Source organism: Pygoscelis adeliae, unplaced genomic scaffold (assembly GCF_000699105.1).
Source record: "Pygoscelis adeliae isolate BGI_AS28 unplaced genomic scaffold, ASM69910v1 Scaffold160, whole genome shotgun sequence".
NCBI classification, from domain to species: domain Eukaryota; kingdom Metazoa; phylum Chordata; class Aves; order Sphenisciformes; family Spheniscidae; genus Pygoscelis; species Pygoscelis adeliae.
In genome coordinates this window covers 9582378-9597935 of record NW_008824035.1, presented here as the reverse complement: position 1 = coordinate 9597935, position 15558 = coordinate 9582378, and the positions used below count along the sequence as shown (strand labels likewise).

The following is a 15558-nucleotide window of genomic DNA, read 5'->3' as shown; positions in this document are numbered from 1 at the left end:
AAGCCTACGTGCCCTACACATTCCTCCAGTCTCAGCAGGACCACTCAGGCACTGGAGGCAAAGCGTGCGTGCCATGCATAAGCACGAGCATGCAGTTCCAGGACAAGGATCCCACTACATCTTTTACTTTACAATAGTAGTGCCAGATTTTCAGCAACACGTTATGTTTAAACAGAGGTAATTGAATATTCTGTCTGCTGCATAGGAAAAAAAAAAATCAGTTCATCTGCCTTTTCCTCTCCCAAAGAAAAAAGCATTACAATACTTTTTTTTTTCCTAGCCTGGATTCCTACAGAAATTAGAAGGGGTTTGAGATCGTTATCTCTTCATATGTATAATAAATCTCTGTGTGTGCGCATGTGTGCACACATATGTGCATGTACATACTTGCATGTTGTGCAAGAGAAAGAGATGGAAAAAGAACAAACAGTAGCCAATTTTAACCACATCTGACAGAGCAATAAAAGGCTAAAAATGTTACGTTCCTATACATTTCATGAAAACAGGCTGCTAAGTAAAAGAAGAGAGACCCACTGCAGCTTGAGTTAAACCCTTATTAAACACCAAGAAAGCTGCAAAGATGAAAGATGTTACGAATACCCACCTACAGGAAAAGCTGCAGTCAGAGCTGCCGGTTATGTAGACCTAGGAGAATCCAAACGAGATCGCCCAAGGGGAACCAAGCCCCATCAGATCCATAACTCATGGGACTACTGGTTTGTGCTTTATTTCTATTCCATTGCTGTCCAGCTCTGAAGATGACATACTCAGTGTTTGCCCTTTGACTCTGGGGAAGAAAAGATTATTTTTTTTTCTCCATACAAACCTGATGAGCTGAAACTCAAGATGAAAGGAAGGGCCAGAATGTGTTCTCAAAGACCCCATGGGATATTCTGACCAGAGTCTCAGTGATCCGCATGCAGCACACTAGACAAAGAGAAAACAGCATCTTCAGGTTCTCGAACCCTGGAGACTGGAGAAAAACTTCGTGCCCTGGCAGCCAGGACTTTGGTCTTGTTTAAGTTAGCAAGAGCCAGTGCTGTTAAAAAGCCTTTTATTCCACTTTCTAACCTGTCACATCACTGATGTCCAAGGGTCTAACCATTCTCAGAAGTTTGGTGAGGGATACACATCTTAGGCCTATGGACCTTCCTGATTTTTCTGTAAATAGAGGTACAGTATCCATGCAGAAGACGCAGCTGGAGGAAGGAGTAAGTCGGGCTTCTCGGCACTGTTGTCCCTTGCTGGTGTAGTGCGGGGCCCTCGGCTCTGCTGGTCTGCGGGAGACACGCATGCCAATGCCATGCATCTTTGGCATCTCGCTTGGATGCCAAAGGAAAACTGAAAGCGAGAGGGGGGTCTAAACCGGGTGCTACATAATGCACAAATAAACACACCGTCTTCACGACACTTACCCACTACAGTGCTTGTCTCGGTTACGTTTCCTCCCTGTTCATAGCTGGGGTGTGTTTGACAAGGTTTGTTTACTTCACGCCAGAGTTCATCACCTATCCGTCACACATCCGGGGACAAACTCTGGTACTCCAACATTTGCAATCCCTTCTGGATGACTGCCTGCCTTTTTATGTCCTAGTCACAGTAACTCATCTTCCATCTATACCTCTCTTCTGCACTGTACACTTCAGACCCTCCTTTGCTGGGCACGTTCACGTCTCTAAAAATACCATCCAGGAACTTTTTATTCTTCTTCATGTTGTGTAGCAAGGAGACTTGGCTCTCAAGCTCAGCAATCTTGCTCATAGGTGCTGAGGCAATCAATGCACCTAGGCTGCCTTGGATGCCTGTAGCCATATCTAGCAGTGCTCTGATTCACAGTCCTTCATACCCCACACAAAGGAAGGAGAGATAATGAAAGCATTCAGCAGCCAAATTCTGCTATTCCCCTCTTCTTCCCAAAAACATTAACTCCAAGAAAAACAGAAGTGCCCATTCTTGTTACAGAGTGACAAATGGATGTCTGTGGGATTATTATTATTCTTGCTGCTACACGTGTGTGAGGTTAGCCTGAGATATTTTTAATGAACTTTTTATTTTTTTTAATCTTTTGTTGCTAAGAGAATAATAATGACCTGGCACAGTAATAAGAATCTCCAAGGCTTGGAGCAATAAAATCAAGTTACAGTCTTCTAAACTAACTACATTTTGCGATTTTATGGGAAAATAAATATCCATTCTCTTCAGTACGTTATACTTGTCAGTCCCTGTTTTTCCTGCACTAATCTAAAATAAATTAGAAAAGTAGCCTTCTTTTTGTGCTCTGTCATTCATTACTTAAGGATATAGAGAGGAAGTTAGAACAGCATATTTGTCAAATAAGTAAATATTTAACAAATTGACTTTTATTTTAACAGTATAAAGGAACAGTATCATAAAACCTTAGAAATTTGGCAGTATTCTTATCTTTTTTTATGTGGCACTCAAGTTAGTCATTGGAGCCATTTTATTTCCTGGATGAATGATAATTCCTGTAGTAGGACAATTCAACATAAACATATGCAATAAAACAGGTCAATTAAATCTGCAAGTTACTTCTAGGCCAGAGGGAGAAAAAGCTGCCTTATTCCTATTTACTGTTCCCTAAGGAGTTAAGACCCTAGGGCGGTACGACTCTGCACGGACTGGAAGTTAAACACGCGCTTGATTTCGGAGTTTCTGGGACCCAGACACTCACAGTTCTGCAAGTCACGATAATGCTCCTAGTTGGAAGGGCTGCAGTCAGAAAATGTTTCCTTATTCCCGTGATTTTCAAGCAATGAAGGAGGCAGGCTGGGAAGCAGGTTTCGAAGGCCACAGAAAAAAAATTTTAGGGGTTTCCAAATAATCTGTGAAACTTTGTAATCTGCCTCTGGGCTTTCCATGGGGAGAAGAAACTTATTTGTGAAAGTCAGCATAAAGAGCCCCAATTTGGCTTCTGTGTAAAGTGTGAGTTAGATATTGCTTTTGTCACATAGAAATTAATAGGAGTTAAAGTATGTTAACGATTTCTCACAGGGTCAGAAAGGCATCAAAAACGAGTGGCAGCCAACAAGACAGTGAGCTAATGCTCCTTTCTCCCATTTCCTCATTGGTTTGCCTACCATTTGTCCACATTTGATATGCAGGTCATCAGTATGATGATTATAAGCGGAGAAGAGACTTCACAGAGAACATAACCTGCTGTATCCTGAGTGAAAAGGCCTCAACCTGCCCAGTATCTTGTATTTAATTCCACTCCCCATTCCGGTCTGTACCAGACCGTTTGGGATGTATTAACAGTCTGAGAACTCCCAACTAGTGACTATGTGAAGTATTTTCATTGCTGCAGCTAATCTACAAAGACAAATATTTTCTTGTTTACACTGTGAGAAACAAGATATCCTTATCTCCCGATACAAAACATTTGCTCTTTGTTGGATACCAACACTGTTCAACTCCAAAACTGTTTGAAATCCTGGCTTGCTGCTTACCTAATTGAGCGGTGCCCATTACAGAAATCAGAACTCCCTCTGATACTGCTCTACCTCCCTGTCTGAGGACTCAGTCTGCTGAGGATGTTCTCCTCATAAAATCTCTGTTGATCATGGATGAGATTATCCCCATTTCACAGACATGAATGAGATGTGCAGGAGTATCGAGAGCCTTGCCAGAGGTCATGGCAGAACCAAGAACTAAACTCCCATTTTTTGGATCCCAATCCATCCTCCCTTTTGCCATCTTTCCACCTCAAAGAAGAAAAATGGAACAACGTTCTTCCTTATCCTCTGTTTTGAGTAAGAGCCTAATTATTTGGCTACTGCTCCATTCTTTTCTTTGGAAAATGTTTTTTCTTCCCATTGTAGATTTTCCACATACACATGCCTTCACAATTTGCAAACTGCTGCCACACAGCATCAGTTAACGTCCTGGGAAGCAGCAGGCCAGCTACAAATGCAGCTCCCGAGCAACACCAGCCCAGGTTGTGCCTGCGCCACGCATCTGTAGTTATGCAGAAGGAAAACAACTCAAGACACTAATGGTGGGAGAGGCTCTGAATTCGTCAACAACTCAGTGTCCTTTTGGGCACTTCAGCGTCCGAGTGGGGAATCCTGCAAAGCCCACACAGAGCCTGCCACCACCTGGCACGCGCTCTCCGGTTTGGACCATTTTACACATGCTTGTGCATAGGAAGCGTATCATTGCAGCCCCTGGGCGTTATAGCCAACTTGAGCTTTTCAACCTGGATGTTAATAGAAGCCATTCCCAACATTTTGTCAATTAGTGCTATTGCCAAGATACTGGCTGGAGATTATTTAGATCTGGTTTTCCACTTTTGTTTTTTGTTTTTTGTTTTTTGTTTTTTTTTAAGGTTGTGCTGTACTTAAAAAAAAAACCATGAATCCATTTTTTCCAAGTCCACCTGTGCAGTATTAGTAACTATTTCCTTGTGGGACAGTGCTCCTCTCTCAATCATCTCTGTACGGTTTTCAAGCCTTGCCACCCGCCCATCTAAGTTGTTAATTCTCTCTGTCATTTCCCTGTATCTTTCTGCCAGAGAAGAAAGGGGCCATTGAAGAATATCGTGCAGAGTCTCAAGCAGTTCCCGAATTGATCCCTCAAGGCTCAGGCTGGTGAGAGGGCAGCACGGCTCAGAGGCAGAGCCCGGCAGAATTTGTTGAGAAACCTTTGAGCCAGGAGCATGCTGCTTGAAAAGCCTTTCTCCTTCAGACACGTTCGTGCCTCGAATCATTACCAAATATAGAATGTATTCTTTAAAAGATACTACTTTCCCCACATGAGGTATCTAAAACTGTTGGAAAAAGCAAAGCTGAAAAATACAATGATACCCCTTACCATATATGAGACGTGATTAAATCAAAATGCCCCTGCAGCCTGACCTGGTGGCCATACAAACCTTCACTTTACTCGCCCGGGTAGGCGTACGAGATACAACCAGGCTCCTCAGGGGCACAGAGGTATTCACACACATACACAGCCCCGGGCTGGGCTCCTTGCACGCTGCTGGCTATGTGACAGACTACGCTGGCATGCCTGGGGTCAAGCAGTATAGGAAGGGGCGTTCAGAAGGATCATTGTTAATAACAGGAAGGTATTAAATGTAACCAAAACAAAGACGTAACATTCCCTTGTCCAGACACACTGTCACAGTTGCTGCTCTCGCTATTGTCATATCTGGCCATCACAGAAATGGTCTGTCCCAATATTTTGCCTCTGTCACATAGAAAATAGCATTACCGGTTCCCCTCCCACCAGGGCTCCAAACCCAGGCACCCAGTGCCCCCTCGGCCCCTTCCCGTTCTGCCCTGTTGCTCCCTGGCTGCTCTTGCAATGCCAAGTGTTGCAGGGCGGTAGGTAAGGCAGTGGTACATGCCTTAGGCACGCGCATTTGCCCAAGAAGCCCAGAAAGAGCCCGGAGCAGCACATTTGTTTTTACGTTTGAAGTGAAATCATGATATAAAAAAACAATTTGCATGATTTACATGACATATCCTTCCATCAGGAAAGGTAGTTCCCAGGAAAAGGTTAAGGATGAATAGGAGAAGGATAAAGTCCTTCCTCCTGCTACTTTTTAAACCCCTTCTTGCTGTATGAGTTTCCTTTTTCCATTCCAGGAAGCAGGCTCGCATTTTAGTGGCGGGTCTTGATCTAAAAAACACTCTCATTTATTTCACACAAAGAAGAAAAAAACATTTCTGCTTCAGTGCTTACACTGGATAGTTGTTTTAGTCCCAAAAACTGTCAAAAAAGGAGGGAGAACTCTCCCTCCCTTTGTTTCTTTTCCACTTTTACCCACTCTCTGGTCTGCTTCCCCTGTGGCTGATCTGGTCTCCGTGTTTTTCTCACACATCTTGCGAGATTACTCGCTCCATCCATCACCTGTGCATTTGACATACGTTTATTTTCCACAGGCATTTGTTTCCATGCTGAAGTGCCGCGTGAGCTCTGTTATGCAGCACAAACCAGCTGTGTATCAGGTGCCCGAAGCTGCGGTCACCTACCTTGTGTGCCAGCCCTGCTTAGACTTCTCTCTTTTCAGGTGTGTCCTCGATGCCCTTCCCTGTATCAGGTAGGGATACAGCTTCCCCTTCTTCTAGCTCTTCTTCCAGTTGTGCACAGCCTCCTCCAGGGGAGGAGCCAGGTGTTTTGGGCTGATCCAGGCTTTGCTGTGGGGGCCCCAAACGCTTCAGAGCTGACAGTCCCAGCTGGGCTCCTTTGCTCCTTCCCGCCAGTGCTGCCCTGAATCACGTTAAGGCACAATATCGTCCAGGAAACAACCACCCTTGAGCAAATACCCTCTGCTGTTGCAACACAAGAAGTGAAAAGCAAGATCGCAAATACTGCTGCGATAAGGTATTCTGTATTTTGATGCACATTTGCTTGGACATTCAGAGATCCCAGCTCATCTCAACAGCTCTCTGACTTGCAGACAACATTCGCCTTGGTGTTTCTTTCCCTCGCGTGTGAAGACTAACCATATGTAAGCCACTATTCAGGCCAAAACTGAAGGCTACACAAGCAAATGGACTCATCTGCTGTGTAATGTTTAACCGTGGTATGAACTGAGCCCTAAGAAAACGGCAGCCGTTCACTGGGAGTAGCACACTTAGAAATAGATTAGGAGAGTCATAATAACAAGATGCAAGGTATATACCGGAAAAGTCTGTGCTCTGTGTTGCGTGCATCTGGTGCAAAATAGCACTTAAATGCTGCAGTGCTAGATGGTTATGCTGCTTGGTTGAATGAAGGGAAAAAATGGAGGGGAGGAGGGAAATCAAACTGTCACCGCTCCTTGGGTCGGAGCCCTGACAGGCTGCCTGCTTTGTTGCTCTGCCTGAGCACCTGAACATTATCACGCTTGCACTTCTGAGACACGAATACAAATACATCCCTTAGATTCTGGCCAGCTAATCGCTTCCACCTTGCAACGTTTTGCATATTCATTTTGGTACCCTTTTATTATAAGGCTGGTAAATACAATCCGGACTTTGAAGAAGTGGGAAGACCCAGCGTTCTTCCACACTGACACTGTGTTCCTAGAAGGTAAATCTAGTTAAGGCAAGTCTTACCCCCCTGCAGGAACTGAAAAAAAACCCCACATATTCCTAGTTTACATCTTTGATCCACCAGCTTTACACATGGAGCACAGCATGCCTCCCACAGAATTTTGCTGAGGGCTGTTTTCCCCTCGTGCTGCCAGTGAGACCCCAGGAGGTGCAGTGTGCGTCTGTTACAGCTGCAGGACAGCAGCTGGGGGTCAAGAAAATCAGAGGCAGAAGGGGCATCAAAACTATTTTCTGACTCATCACAAAAATTAACAGAGGAAAAAAAAAATCTTTAAAATCCTCTCAAGATGTTTTAATATTAAACATTAAAAGTTATACAGATGTGATACAAGTCGCTCCCAAATAAACAAGAACTTTGCAAGCAGCTATTAGAATACTACACAGTTTGTAGTAACACTGTTAAAACCCCCAAAATATTTACAGTCTTCCCTTCTAACCCAGGGGTGTGCCAAAATGCAAAAAATAATTCTGGTAACAAGAAGGCTTACAGACAAAATGGTCTTGCAACACTTCCCAAGCTGTGAATAGTGGAAATGCATTGGGATCCTGCTTGTTCACACACACCATTTGAGCAGCAAACATCAGTTTTCAATATCGGGTCTCACCATGGGAGAGATGCTCTACAGCTCCTGCTGGCCATCCTGCAGCAGGCATCTCCCAGCTTGGTCTCAAAGAACTTAAAAGAAGCGAATGAAACAATATATCACACTATCCAGACTCTTTCTAATGAACTGTTTCTAGCTGATGACTGTTTCTAGCTGCTGTAAGTTGGGAGTCTCTGAGCATGAACTGATACTAGTCTTCTCAGCTATGGTGGTGCAAAGAAAACCAGTATCTACTCAAAGGTCCGAGGGGGTTTAATGCTGAACACAGTGCTAACAGATGAGCAGAAGGTAAAATTAATCTATTTCGCTGTTACAGTCAGACCAAGTTTGGGATTCTGGGGGAAGCCTACACAGGCCTTTCCTTTCCAACGCAAGGCAAGGATCCAAGTATCTCCTAAGTGAACTGTGTCTTCTGGTGCTGCTTTCTTAACTGCTATACTGGATTAGCCACTAGGGACTGCAAAAGAGTGTCCCGTTCTGTTCAAGCCCAGTCAAGCAGGCAATGGCAGGATTACCAGAGTCATATCCAACTGGCCTTGCAGGGAAGGGCACCTCAACAGGGCTGTGCCATAGCCAGCATCTCGGTAAGCTGGACCAACAGTGGATCATCCTGTGATGTCTCATGGTTTCTTATATCCCACCCCAAAGTTCTTGCTTCACTTTCCTGACCTACGATATCTTCTTTCTGTTCCCTTCATCCCTAGCTATGCTTGGTATTTATAGAAGTTTTACTTCTCTTTTCTTCAGCTTTGATTTATTCTGTTTTCTTGTTGTTCTCAGTATTTCCACCCGAAGCTACATGCTTTGTTCTCTCCTTTCAACATGCACATTTGGAACAAGCAGCACAACTGTGTGAGCTCTTTACTTGTCCCTGCGCAACCAAGGAGAAGAGAGGCATAGAGTAGAAATGAGAAAAAGAAACAGGGGGAGAGGTTGACTTCCTTGCAGCTGCCTGTGCTACCTCTGAGCAAGGGCTAGTCCTCCCACGTGAGCCTAGAGCCACCAACCCACTTCATACCAAAAGCAATGACTTTAGCAACCCACAAGGCTTTGCCTCCTCCTGCCTGACATTCAGGTAGTGGAGGACATGTAGGAAAGAACTCACCCATTAAAATAACACCTTCAGCGGATCTTTCCTGGACCCGCTGAAATGCCAAGCAGCTGCAGCGTTTCCAGCAGTTCAGCACAGAAAATACGTGGCTCCCTGGGATAAATCACCTTTGTTCCCAGCTCTTCTTTTTCTGAAGTCTGATGAGTCCCGGTGGCCTTGGCATTGCTTCCAGCCCAGGTGGCAATTCGAGCTGGCGCTCTCCTACTGTGCCGTTGCACTGGGACCTGCGGGGAAAGCTCCCGTGTAAGGTCCCAGTTCCTCCACTGTGCTGGTGTGGGGGAAGCAGGTTGCTGCCTTTGGCCAGCGGCCTCCAAGTGCTCCTCAAAAATCCCAGGGAGATGAATGGGCCTTGTGAGCTCTTGCATACACCTACCTTGATATGAATTTGGTGTTGTAGACTTCAGGGAAAAAACAGACCAGTTCCTCCCTTCTATCCCTCCAGTCAAAGTAGTCTTAGAAATTCCTTTTACGAACAGCGAGCAATTTTTAAGTGGCTGGCGCCTTTCAAATACTGAGCGGTATCATGTATTCAGAGAGTCACAGCAAGGTTTTTGTCTTGAAAAAGCTTAATTTCCTGAAGCACATATCAAAATCCCACCCTATGAATCCCTTCTGTGCAACAGAGCTCTCCTTGTTGAAATTCTGCACAAGCATATTTCCTCCCTACTCCCTCAGGTACCATTCTCTCTATGTACACTACAATAACAACTGCGCCTTTACTAAGATTGAACACAATAACCAGGTCTTTGTAGAGGATAATTAACAGCCAGCAGTGAATCTTAGCGTTTATTCAATGGGATATGAATGAGTTATGAAAACTCTTTTTTGCTGGAGAGGTATTGGGATATTGTTACGTTTGCATATGCTTTACCTCTTGCATGATAGCGTATTTATGGTGTTTATAGTTTAAAGTCAGAAATATGTACACAGATATTATGCGTTTGTATTCAGGCAGTTATGCCTCAACATGTTTGCCTCTCTTTCTGTCATTAACGAAATCCCCACTCCATCTGTATCTAATCCAAATTCCTTGTGTCCATTCTGAGCAGGATGAGTAGACCTGAGCCTCTCCAGCTGTTCCTAGAGATGCAAAGGTTCGTTTCTGGAATTGAATTTCCACAGTCTTATGTAAATTATCTAGATTAGTGCCCTCACACAGGGTACTTCACAGAGTACTTGGAGGTAAATACAATGACATCACACGGTTCTGAAATATGTGGAGCCCCTAAATTTGTGTGTGCTTTTCATTTCGTGATAGAAAACTGTCATGTTGTTCTTTACTACTGAATAGCTAAGTATGTGTGAAAAGCAGCAACTCCCACTTGCAGTAGTGTATATATATCTATAGCGTGTATTTGTGTATGTATATACATTATAAATATAAAATACAGAAATATCTCTCAACTCTAAGACTAAAAACCAATTGTAGCATAATTTAAATGAGAACATGGTCTTTTTAAAGTAAAAATACTAATGACCATTGGTAAAAAGGCAAAAGGAAGAAAAAATGTCCAGGCACATTAAAAAAATAATAAATAAAACAAAGTTTTATTGGGACTATTCCCAAAGCCCACAGTTTCAGTTCTCATCCAAGCCACCAGGAGATGATTAAAAGAAGAGGGGACTTGGGCTGAGGAAATGCACACTTTTGCTGCTGACTCACAAAACACATTTTCCCCGCTTTTTTGCAGCCCAAGAAATGTTGATGTTCCAGAAGCTACTGCAGAAAGTGCCCGACTCTTACCTGGCTGCGCATTGCAGGCACGCTCCTGCATCACCAGCGCATATCGAGACGTGACTGCTTAGGTGCAATAGCTGGACCGGGACGTGGTGAGCTTTGTCGCTGCTGTTACTTGGTTTTGCATTGCTAAGCACACACGAAAACTTGGGAACGCTGCCAGAAAAGGAGCCTTTTGACCTGACCTTGGGCCTGTGAAATGGCTGGAAAATCAGCAACGTGATTGCTGGCATGCCAATGAGTGTGCCAGGCAGCCCAGGCTGATAGGCAGTCCCGGCCGTAAATGGGCCACGACGGCGAGTTTCCCGTTGCCGGTCAGGGTTTGCTGAAGCTGGAAACATGGCTGTATGCGGGCACTTCACAGCAGCGCTCCTGACAATGGACTTCACACCATTTCTGTAATTGTTACTGAATAGGTGGGTTTTTTTCTTCTCCACTGCGGCCTAAAAATCCCCTTTCAGTCCAGCAAGTCGTTCACACTGAAGGTGTGTTTCCAAAGCGGCGATCTTAAGAAAGGATGGGGAATAAAAACATTGCAGCACTCGGCTGCAGCACAGCAGCCCTCAAAGGTGACCTACAAAGGCAGTCCATGAGCCTCTAACCTCCCCTGCCCTTTTATCATATTTTAAAGGAGTCTTGAATTTTTTTTCTTTGAAAACTAGCAGGGATAGATGAGAGGTTCGGCACAATGGTTTGTTTATTTGTTTGTTTTCCTTTCGAAATGTAGGTCCCGTCTCTCCTGGAAGGGGTTCTGGCTAACTGGGCAACTAATGAAACAATAATATTGCCCGAGATGAGAGGGAGTGAAAGTCTAGAGGGGAAGATGCATTTTTTATTTATTTTTTGTTTTTAATCTGACTGCTTAGCATTCCTTCTTCCTAGTTAATGTCTACTGGAGTTCAGTCATCAACTGACATTTTGGAGAAACAAGCTTTTTGTAAAACATCCAAGAGCTCCACTGCTCCTAGCAAAGCCTCTGTACTAAACACACAGCTGCCAGCCCACGGAACAGTGTTTCAGGCAAGACCAACGTTGAGTACTGTGCACATTTTAGGGGTTAAACAAAGAAAAAAAAAGAGGGGGATTTGTCTTTTAAGTATCTGTCCACTGCCTTTTTAACCATCATGCAAAAGAAAACAATAAAAAGAAAATATGAATTGCTCTGTAAATCACCTGCCGACAGCAGACGTGATGAATTGGAGATATTTAGTTCATTTGCAGGGATTTCCTCTATGCATTGTAAAACATGTGCTCTGTAGTCCTTAGCTAATATATCCTGCACCGTGGTATAAATGAATGTGTAGCATTTTGAACTGCTGGCCAGAAGGCCACTCGACAAGTACTGCACTTGAAGTTATTCATTGCGAAGATGAGTTAAAAATGAGTCTGCTTCTGCACAGGTGCAAAAAAGCCACTCTTTGTACAGGAGGGTTTTTTGACATTAAATTAGGTTCAGAGATGATGATGGAGATGCACATAATGAATTTGTAACTATAGGGAAGCAAAGCATCGTTTCTGACCCAGATAAAATCTGAAGCGCTTCGCTGATGTCCTCCCCGGCTCGCAGGAGGAGCGCTGCCCACCCGGCACTGCTGCCCCGCTGGCTGCATAGCTCCCTGCCTGGGGCTGACAGGGCTCCAGCACCTTTCCCGGCTCCGGCAGCCTCATCACGGCGACAAATACAAACACAGATTACTACACTAAACACGTCAGGCTAAGTCAATAGTTTAATAACCACTATTAAGGCTTTTCCAAATCCATTTAACAACTGTAAATTATTCCAAAATAAAATAGCCTCAGCCAATCAGCTGTGTAGTCACTGACCCACAACTATGTGCTTATTTCTCAATTAAGCAAATCTCGGCACCCTGGTTGGCTTTAGCTGCTGTTGTGGTTTTGTATGTTGCAAGATCCAGTATATAAATCCCTGTCCCCTGTCTGAGAGCCTCACTGCAGCTTCGCCCTCACTGGTGGCGATGCTGGTGCTGGGATAAACCTCTCCACTCTGCTTGTACCCTGCCACCCCCCTCCTGTCGCATCCCCCAGCTAAAGCCACGCTGCTCAACCGCCCCTGCCCTGCCAGGGTGTGGGACCACCCTGAAGATCCATGCTTGCGTATGCAAGGAGAAGGGTCACTCCCTGGCTGGCGCCGTCCCCGAGCTCCCCAGGACCAAGCCAGGGCAGCCGTCGTCACCTCTTGGAGCAGCATCTGAACTCCCGCCAGGCTCCAGGGCTTGCTGGGTCCTGGGCGCTTCACCGGCACCAGGGAGACAAACGGGCAGCGGCACTGCTGGCACCGACAGGGAGGTGACGAGGCGGGGGAGCATGGCGAGGCAGCGCTGTTAATGAGCCCATGGCACCGCTCAGTCGTTTAAAGCCGGAGAGTTTATAGTAAGGGAGCTCCTAATTAATTTGATAATAACCCTATCCTGTACTAACACACTCCACATGCAAAAATGGGTAAAAAGTGCCAATTAGCGGTGGAAGTGAAAGGAAACGCGTGATGGGGATTCAGGGCACTTCCCAGCCAAGGCCTGACGGCACGCAGGTGTGCTGGGCCCTCGGCAGCACTGTCCCTCCTCAGGCGCTGGAGTGACCTGCTCGCATCTTTTGTAGCCTTGCATCTGCTATAGCCTACGTCTCCCATGGAATGAGTTAGCTTTCATCTCGGTACTCACATCCATCAGCCAGCCGTAGATGGGCTCATGATACGTTTCAGGGGTGCTCTAAATTGTTCTCCTGGTCAGTTTTGCAAGACCTAAGATCCTCATCCTCCTCAAACGCACGGGAATCTGTGGGACCTGCGTGCCTGCAAGCCATGGAGGGAGGTACAGCCAGTGGAGCAGGGCCTCAGCTCCTTCAAAAGCGGGGCTGTAGCTGCATGGCCAAGCTGGGCATCAACAGAAGTCTTAATCCTTCCACAGTGGTGTCATCAGTTTTCTTATTTTTCTCGCCACTCATCCAATCCATTGGGAGGTTTGGGGTGAAGTGGGCAGAGCAGCCCTCCTCAAGCTCCCCTACCCGGCTTGTACCACCGCTGGGGTGGTGCCAACAGAGACAGCCCAGAGAGGCCACCTGGAAAGCTCACAGAGAGCCAGGACCCTGCAGGGACCCCGGAGCTGCCCCTCGCCCCCCCGCAGCACTCATCACAAGCTGCTGCTAGTCCACAGATCAGATTTAGGACTTAATATCTAAATACTGGTGTTGGCCTGCCACCAGCATTTAAGATAGCCTTTTTTTTTTTTCTTCCCTTCCTATTAGTCTGTGTCAAGCTGGTTTGTATTTTCACCCCTGAATTTTCTCAAAACTCTCAGCATTCTGTATTACAACCTAATCCCAGGGCCAAAACTGGCAAATAATTCAAAATGTTTTTCAGAAAATAGGCAACTCAGATTTAATTATATGTTGTTAAAGTTTTACCAGGTATCTCGTACTCACCACTTTTAAAGCTCCCATAGAGCATGCAGCTATAATGAGCTCCAGCTTGCCTTCTGGGCAAATATGAAAGAGGGTTTTTTTCTTAATATTTGTGAACATGGACAAAAGTCCGTGCTCTGTGGATGCTGTTGTGATCACTGGAACAGGCAGGCGGTGTTTTACTTATTTCCTAGTTTGTGCCTTGCAAAGCAGAGGGCACATGCAGGAATTTGTGTATTCCAGGAATTTGCGTATTTGTGTAGCCTGGCAAGGCAAGGAGAGAGGACAGAAAGGCAGTCGCTGCTAGCTCCTGTCAGGAGCAAGAGCAGAGAAAGGGGACCCGAGTCCAACGGCCTGTCCCCACAGCAGCTCCGTATTCACAGAGCAAGGGGTGACTTCCAGCCACTCAGTGTCCAGCGCTTGCTTTCAGCCACAGGATAAAGACGGTTGGGATGAAGCGAGTGGCCCACACACAGTGGTGCCCCCACACCCCAGAGTCACCAGCCCTTAGGGACCTCAGCCAGGGGATAAATGGATGGGAGGGTAATTGCATGGGACTCTTGCCTGGGTGGGGATGCCTGTGCCCAGTGTGCCAGCGGTGGCGAGCTGCGCCCTGGGACCCTTGGCACACCTGTGTATCCTCAGCTGGGCTGAAATCAGATTTAACGAAGCCTTGGAGGACCCCCCCACCCCTGAGGATCCCCTCTGGGGCCCCCTGAGTCGAGGGTCAGCAGAGGGAGCCCAAAGCCACAGTGTGGGTGGGGGTGGGAAACGGGGTTTGTACCTGTGCAGCAAAGCCAAGCAACATTTCCCTCCTCACGGGGCAATGCCTTTAACATTGGGGCCAAATCTTGGGTTTAAAACAAAGCCAAAAAAGAAAACCCTCCCCCAACATTCATAAGCCTCTTTAAAAAGTTTCATTTTAAAATGAAACACAAACCTGGCACCTTGCCACAGGACTGCACAGCTTTTAACTGACCCCATATGTAAAGTCAACCTGAGCGAGCCGTTAAATAGTTTAATCCAGCCCTCCGGCCCCCTAGAGGCACCTTCCTCCTGTGAACTCTGGAGCCAAATCTCTGCAACAGCAAGCTTTAAATCTGGAAGCATTAACTACCCTCCCATCTCATTAGAGAATAAAAGTATTCGCCAGGACATAACGAACAGTAAACCAAATGCCCAAGTTAGGGATAAGACAGACTCAGTCCTTCTGCAAGGAACAGCAGCGAGACATGATTTCAAACCCACTCAGCTTTGCTACGCGATTGTACATCTCTCCATCTCAGGTAAAACTGGGCCCACCTCAGGCTCCCCACAAGCTACCTACTCCTTTCTCCCGTAAAGCACTCGCGTTTGGGAAGCATTGTTAACTAGCAGTGGCAGCACTCGGTCACAGCAGAGTCTGCCTTTTAATTAAACGGTGATACGAAGAGGCTCTCCTTCATACCGCATGCAGCAGAGAAGGCGCTGGTTGTTGAAAGCGTCCCTGCCACTGCTGTCAGCTCCCATCCAAGCACACTGCACAGGAGGAGGGGTCTGCTCCTCCTTCCCTGGGAATTTATTAATTTTAGACCACATTGCAGTAAAGCAGATTCACCCCCCAGTAGAAATAAGAAATGAAACACA

The 15558-nt window shown here is 45.9% G+C and overlaps 1 protein-coding gene across 1 annotated transcript in view; it reads right to left on the bottom strand.

Moving 5' to 3' along the window:
- Positions 1 to 1812, bottom strand: part of SP3 (Sp3 transcription factor) — a 46279-nt gene extending 44467 nt beyond the window's left edge. Inside the window, exon 1 of the mRNA XM_009333298.1 lies at positions 1622 to 1812. Coding sequence (XP_009331573.1) covers positions 1622 to 1812 — 191 coding nt within the window. The remainder of the gene's footprint in view (positions 1 to 1621) is intronic.
- Between the last annotated feature and the right edge of the window lie 13746 nt (positions 1813 to 15558).